Here is a 7,874-nt window from a genome sequence, read left to right on the forward strand (position 1 = left end):
GCTAGCAAAAGTCAGCTAAGAATGTAGGGAGTCCAATTCCCTCTAATCTGCCTATAAAATGCTCTAAAAGATATCCAAAAACCTCCATCAAGGTTTTATATACGCGCTGTAAGTATATATGTAGTATCTAGTAACATTCATAATAACATTTAATATTTACATATTTTGACAATTTTAAAGCATATTAATTTCACAGACGCATCACAACGTTCACTTTTCCTTCAACAACAACAGGACTACTAATCATGGCAGACTTGATGCAAGACAAGAACACATATGTTTTTCTTTTTTTATGGTTTCTAACTTGTAAACAAATGCTAGCAAAAGTCAGCTAAGAATGTAGGGAGTGCAATTCCCTCTAATCTGCCTATAAAACGCTCTAAAAGATATCCAAAAACCTCCATCAAGGTTTTATATACGCGCTGTAAGTATATATGTAGTATCTAGTAACATTCCTAATAACATGTAATATTTACATATTTTGACAATTTTAAAGCATATTAATTTCACAGACGCATCACAGCGTTCACTTTTCCTTCAACAACAAGACTACTAATCATGGCAGACTTGAAGCAAGACAAGAACACATATGTTTTTCTTTTTTTATGGTTTGTAATTCGTAAACAAATGCTAGCAAAAGTCAGCTAAGAATGTAGGGAGTGCAATTCCCTCTGATCTGCCTATAAAACGCTCTAAAAGATATCCAAAAACCTCCATCAAAGTATTATACACGCGCTGTAAGTATATATGTAGTATCTAGTAACATTCCTAATAACATGTAATATTTACATATTTTGACAATTTTAAAGCATATTAATTTCACAGACGCATCACAGCGTTCACTTTTCCTTCAACAACAACAAGACTACTAATCATGGCAGACTTGATGCAAAACAACAAAGAGTACTTTGGGACAATAGATGATCCAGAAACTTCTATTTTTGAGCCTGAATATAAGCAGGATGATCTACAAGTTTTAAAAGCTGTGTGCTAAACAAATGTAGCTTTAGCCAAACACTGAGTATCATGTAGCAGTATTGCTAAGTGCTAAACAAGATATACAAACATAATAAAACAATCACTTACTGTACAATGTCTTCTCTCACTGGGATAAAGATTGACTGGATGTTTATATATCCCGCTTTACATCAACAATTCATCATAATCCCCACAAAGGGTTTAATAAAAATGGTGGCCGCAAACCAGCGTCTTTCCGTGTCTTTCTAGTCATCTCCGGGTCTAAGTTGAATGTCAAAGTTGACCAACTTGTGGGTTTATGTCTACAACTTTTTACTATCCAGGTGAGAGACATGGTTTATAATCTAGAATTAACTCTCACCAGCTCAGAGGCGATGCAGCAGCTCAATATGTCAATATAGCAGCATAAGCTAGTTAGCTCCGCTATAAAAGAGTTAGCACTTATAATAACATCACTAATACTTGTTAATATTCAGGTCACGACATGTAAATGGAGTATTGGTGGATGTTTATGGACGTGATAGTGTACTTCTATTATCCACATTGTTAGCCACCTCATACTTGCCATATTTTACGACTTAGAATACATTAAAAAAAATAACAAGATATGTGTTCTTTTCTTACAGATCGCAAATGATAGACAGGTGAAGATCTCAGTCGCTGAGATGTTGCGACACCTACTTGCTGATAAGATTGACGAGCCCCTTGAGTCTAAAATAGCTTTTCTAGTGGTTAGAGTGTCCGCCCTGAGATCGGTAGGTTGTGAGTTCAAAACCCCGGGCCGAGTCATACCAAAGTCTATAAACATGGGAGCCATTACCTCCCTGCTTGGCACTCAGCATCAAGGGTTGGAATTGGGGGTTAAATCACCAAAAATGATTCCCGGGCGCGGCCACCGCTGCTGCCCACTGCTCCCCTCACCTCCCAGGGGGGGGGATCAAGGGTGACGGGTCAAATGGAGAGAATCATTTTGCAACACCTAGTGCGGGGGTCGGCAACCCGCGGCTCTAGAGCCGCATGCGGCTCTTTAGCGCCGTCCTAGTGGCTCTCTGGAGATTTTTCAAAAATGTATGAAGAATGGAAAAAGATGAGGGGAAAAAAAACAACAATTTTTTTGTTTTAGTATGGTTTCTGTAGGAGGACAAACATGACACAAACCTCCGTAATTGTTATAAATCACACTGTTTATATTAAATATGCTTCACTGATTCAAGTATTTGGTGAGCGCCGTTTTGTCCTACTTATTTTGGCGGTCCTTGAACTCACCGTATAGTCTGTTTACATGCATAACTTTCTCCGACTTTCTAGGACGTGTTTTATGCCACTTCTTTTTCTGTCTCATTTTGTCCACCACACTTTTAACGTTGTGCATGAGTGCACAAAGGTGAGTTTTGTTGATGTTATTGACTTGTGTGAAGTGCTAATCAGACATATTTGGTCACTGCATGACTGCAAGCTAATCGATGCTAACATGCTATTTAGGCTAGTTATATGTACATATTGCATCATTATGCCTAATTTGTAGCTATATTTGAGCTAATTTAGTTTCCTTTAAGTCCTCTTAATTAAATGTATATCTCATGACACACTATCTGTATGTAATATGGCTTTTAATTTTTTGCGGCTCCAGACAGATTTGTTTTTGTTTTTTTTGGTCCAATATGGCTCTTTCAACATTTTGGGTTGCCGACCCCTGACCTAGTGTGTGTGTGACAATCATGGGTACTTTAAACTTGAACTTTTCGTTGTGTCCTTTGAATATTGCACGCCCACAAATAGGCACTTAAAACCCTGAAAAGACTGCATGACTCACCCCTGTGTGCAGTTGGCATGGCAAGGATGACACTCGTTGTTGCTTTCAGCATACTTGAAGATGAAACTGTTGGCGCCTTGCAGACCGTCAGGGCACTTCTCCACACAGTTGGGACCGTCCTTAAAATGAAGGCATTGCACACAATGCTCGGGGCCCTGCAGAAAGAAACATTTAGGTAAGAAGGCGTGAAAGACGGTTCACATTACGTGAAACCACGACTAAAGGCACGTGGTTGGACCGCTTCTGGTGGCTGCGGTTCTGAGAGCATTTGGTATTTTTAAATGTGTTGATGAAGACATGTAAATACCCTGCAGTGGGGCTTCATTTGCTGCCCTGACGTTGTACTTAAGTTGTCTGATTATCTTGTATAAAACACTGCACTGAGTTAATTAATGACAAATTAGCTGGAGTGTATTGGGAGCGACAAATTAACTGCAATGGTGGGAGAGAACATGTTGTAAAACAGCTGTTACGAGGCAAAGCCCACTTTTGACTTTTTGATGAAACATTTATCAATACTAATGAAACAATAGACATATTGCTCAGCGTCTAGAATAATGAGTGAAAAAAACGTAAATTTAACGGTCAACATGTTTATATCCTTCATTCGTGTCCTCATTATTAGGAAGAGAACATGTTAATATACAAAACCCAAAACCAGTAAGTTGGCAGAATACAATGATTTGCAAATCCTTTTCAACTTATATACAATTGAATAGACTGCACAGACAATATATTTCATGTTCCAACTGTTAAAACTTCTTGATTTTTTTGCAAATATTCATTTACGTAGAATTTAATGGCAGCAACACATTACAGAAAAGTTGGCACAGGGGCATTTTTACCACTGTGTTACATGGCCTTTCCTTTTAACAACTCTCAGTAAATGTTTGGGAACGGAGGAGACCAAGTTGTGAAGCTTTTCAGGTGGAATTATTTCCAATTCTTGCTTGATGTACAGCTTAAGTTGTTCAACAGTCCGGGTATTTTAGGCTTCATAATGCGCCACACATTTTCAATGGGAGACAGGTCTGGACTACAGGCAGGCCAGTCTAGTACCCGCACTCTTTTACTGTGAAGCCACGCTGTTGTAACACATGGCGTGGCATTGTCTTGCTAAAATAAGCAGGGGCGTCCATGATAACGTTGCTTGGATGGCAACATATGTTGTTCCAAAACCTGTATGTACCTTTCAGCATTAATGGTGCCTTCACAGATGTGTAAGTTACCCGTGCCTTGGGCACTAATACACCCCCATACCATCACAGATGCTGGCTTTTGAACATTGCGCCTAGAACAGCCCGGATGGTCCTTTTCCTCTTTGTTCCGGAGGACACGACGTCCACCGTTTCCAAAAACAATTTGAAATGTGGACTCGTCAGACCACAGAACACTTTTCCACTTTTCCACTTTGCATCAGTCCATCTTAGATGAGCTCGGGCCCAGTGAAGCCGACGGCATTTCTGGGTGTTGTTGATAAATGGCTTTCACTTTGCATAGTAGAGTTTTAACTTGCACTTGTAGCAACAAACTGTAGTTACTGACAGTGGCTTTATGAAGTGTTCCTGATATCCTTTACACACTGATGTCGCTTTTTGATGCAGTACCGCCTGAGGGATCGAAGGTCACGGGCATTGCCGCTTACGTGCAGTGATTTGTCCACATTCTCTGAACCTTTTGATATTACGGACCGTAAATAGTGAAATCCCTAAATTCCTTGCAATAGCTGGTTGAGAAATGTTGCTCTTAAACTGTTCAACAATTTGCTCAGGCATTTGTTGACAAAGTGGTGACCCTCGCCCCATCCTTGTTTGTGAATGACTGAGCATTTCATGGAATCTACTTTTATACCCAATCATGGCACCCACCTGTTCCCAATTAGCCTGTTCACCTGTGGAATGTTCCAAGTAAGTGTTTGATGAGCATTCCTCAACTTTATCAGTCTGTTTTTGCCACAACATGTTGCAGGTATGAAATTCCAAATGAGCTAATATTTGCAAAACATAAAGTTTACCAGTTAAGTATCTTGTCTTTGCAGTCTATTCAATTGAATATAGATTGAAAAGGATTTGCAAATCATTGTATTCTGTTTTTATTGACCATTTACACAACGTGCCAACTTCACTGGTTTTGGGTTTTGTATATATCTATGGCTAATATATGCAAAATATTTTTTCTCCTAAAATGTAGTGGGTGTGGCTTATATCCCAGTGCGCTCTATAGTCCAGGAAATAATGTAACTAAAGTGTTGCTGTAACTTGTTTACTTCACAAGCAGTGAAGTAAACACGCTTCTTTACTTATACTATTTTAAAGGCCTACTGAAAGCCACTACTAGCGACCACGCAGTCTGATAGTTTATATATCAATGATGAAATCTTAACATTATAACACATGCCAATACGGCCGGGTGAACTTATAAAGTGACATTTTAAATTTGCCGCTAAACTTGCGGTTCGAAACGCCTCTGAGGATGGCGTATGCGCGTGACGTATCCCGGGGAACACGGGTATGCCTTCCACATTGAAGCCAATACGAAAAAGCTCTGTTTTCATTTCATAATTCCACAGTATTCTGGACATCTGTGTTCGTGAATCTGTTGCAATCATGTTCATTGCATTACGGAGAAGGAAGCTGAGCAAGCAAAGAAGAAAGTTGTCGGTGCGAAATGGACGTATTTTTCGAACGTAGTCAGCAACAACAGTACACAGCCGGCGCTTCTTTGTTTACATTCCCGAAAGATGCAGTCAAGATGGAAGAACTCGGATAACAGAGACTCTAACCAGGAGGACTTTTGACTTCGATACACAGACGCCTGTAGAGAACGGGGACAACACAGACTCTTACCAGGATTACTTTGATTTGGATGACAGACGCAGACGTGCTACTGTGAGTATGCAGCTTTGGCTTCTAAACATTTGATCGCTTGACCGTATGTGCGCAACTTTTTTTTTGCGTATGTACGTAACTTTTTAAAAATATATAAGCTTTATGAACCTTGGGTTAGGTGAACGGTCTTTTGGGCTGAGTGATTGTGTGTGTTGATCAGGTGTTTGAATTGTATTGGCGTGTTCTATGGAGCTAGGAGCTAGCAGAGGAGCTAGGAGCTAGCATAACAAACACGCAGGTGTTTTTATGCAGGATTAATTTGTGGCATATTAACTATAAGCCTGGTTGTGTTGTGGCTAATAGAGTATATATATGTCTTGTGTTTATTTACTGTTGTAGTCATTCCCAGCTGAATATCAGGTCACCCCCGGCTCTCACAGCATCTTCCCTATCTGAATAGCTTCAACTCCCCACTAGTCCTTCACTTGCACTTTACTCATCCACAAATCTTTCATCCTCGCTCAAATTAATGGGGAAATTGTCGCTTTCTCGGTCCGAATCTCTCTCACTTCATGCGGCCATCATTGTAAACAATAGGGAACTTTGCGTATATGTTCAACTGACTACGTCACGCTACTTCCGGTAGGGGAAAGTCTTTTTTTATCAGATACCAAAAGTTGCAATCTTTATCGTCGTTGTTCTATACTAAATCCTTTCAGCAAAAATATGGCAATATCACGAAATGATCAAGTATGACACATAGAATAGATCTGCTATCCCCGTTTAAATAAAAAAAATTCATTTTAGTAGGCCTTTAAGTCATCTCTTTGTTATCATTTAGGCCATTCAACTTGTTAGACACTCACATTTTGTATCAGATTCCTAAAAACACTGGAGTGCTTATTGGAGATGATCTTTGACTCAAATGTGCAGAAACAAATGTCTCCTGTGGAGGACACTGGTTCTTTGGAATATACAAAATAAGAATAATTGTTATTGGAAATGTGTGCCTCAAAACTATTTAGTTAAATATCACTGGATTTAGGGACACACTGTTGTCTACCCGCCACTCTGAGACAAGAGCGCAAAGGACAGGAGGTGAAGAAAGCAGAAGAAGAAAATAAGAACGCGGCAGAGCGTTGGATAGTGCGAAGGATGAAGGAGTGTGGGGGGGGGGGGGTGCTTTGGGGAGAAAGCAAATGAGAGGCATAAAGCAGTGTGAGAGGAGCACGCTCATAACAGCCATTGCTCCTCGCACTCACAATGATCACCACAACCCGCCTGGAAGAGGATTTATGGGACTAATATACAGCAGGCAGGAGGGAAGGATGGAGAGGCGTGCTCTCTGCCAGGCCAAAAGAACATCTCCCCGCTGACTGACACACTAACAACAAGGACGCGCTGTGCACAGATGTTCACACGCGCACTTTTTTGTGCAGGCATCAGAAGAGACACCCGTGGTCATGACCAATGACAATTGAGTCCGAGTCACATGACATCATACTTTGGCAGCCTTAGTTTCTTCTTATTACTACTATTTGAACGTATCAATACTGGTACTCAACAGTAACAACGGCAGTACTTTGTGTGCATCAACAAATATTATTTTTGATAATAACTAGAGATGTCCGATAATGGCTTTTTTGCCGATATCCGATATTGTCCAACTCTTAATTACCGATTCCGATATCAACCGATACCGATATATACAGTCGTGGAATTAACACATAATTATGCCTAATTTTGTTGTGATGCCCCGCTGGATGCATTAAACAATGTAACAAGGTTTTCCAAAATAAATCAACTCAATTTATGGAAAAAAAATGCCAACATGGCACTGCCATATTTATTATTGAAGTCACAAAGTGCATTATTTTTTTTAACATGCCTCAAAACAGCAGCTTGTAATTTGGGACATGCTCTCCCTGAGAGAGCATGAGGAGGTGGGGGGGTGGTAAGGGGTAGCGGAGGGTGTATATGGTAGCGTCCCGGAAGAGTTAGTGCTGCAAGGGATTCTGGGTATTTGTTCTGTTGTGTTGATGTTGTGTTACGGTGCGGATGTTCTCCCGAAATGTGTTTGTCATTCTTGTTTGGTGTGGGTTCACAGTGTGGCGCATATTTGTAACAGTGTTAAAGTTGTTTATACGCCCACCCTCAGTGTGACCTGTACGGCTGTTGACCAAGTATGCATTGCATTCACTTGTGTGTGTGAAAAGCCGTAGATATTATGTTATTGGGCCGGCACGCAAAGGCTG

General features: G+C 40.4%; 1 protein-coding gene across 1 annotated transcript in view; it reads right to left on the reverse strand.

The window, feature by feature from the left end:
• The window catches only part of erbb4b (erb-b2 receptor tyrosine kinase 4b), a 1,077,295-nt gene that overhangs the window by 193,886 nt on the left and 875,535 nt on the right, over positions 1-7,874 (reverse strand). The window contains exon 15 of the mRNA XM_062068882.1: positions 2,792-2,946. Coding sequence (XP_061924866.1) covers positions 2,792-2,946 — 155 coding nt within the window. The remainder of the gene's footprint in view (positions 1-2,791; positions 2,947-7,874) is intronic.

The sequence above is a fragment of the Entelurus aequoreus genome, linkage group LG14, assembly GCF_033978785.1.
Source record: "Entelurus aequoreus isolate RoL-2023_Sb linkage group LG14, RoL_Eaeq_v1.1, whole genome shotgun sequence".
Classification (NCBI taxonomy): Eukaryota; Metazoa; Chordata; class Actinopteri; order Syngnathiformes; family Syngnathidae; genus Entelurus; species Entelurus aequoreus.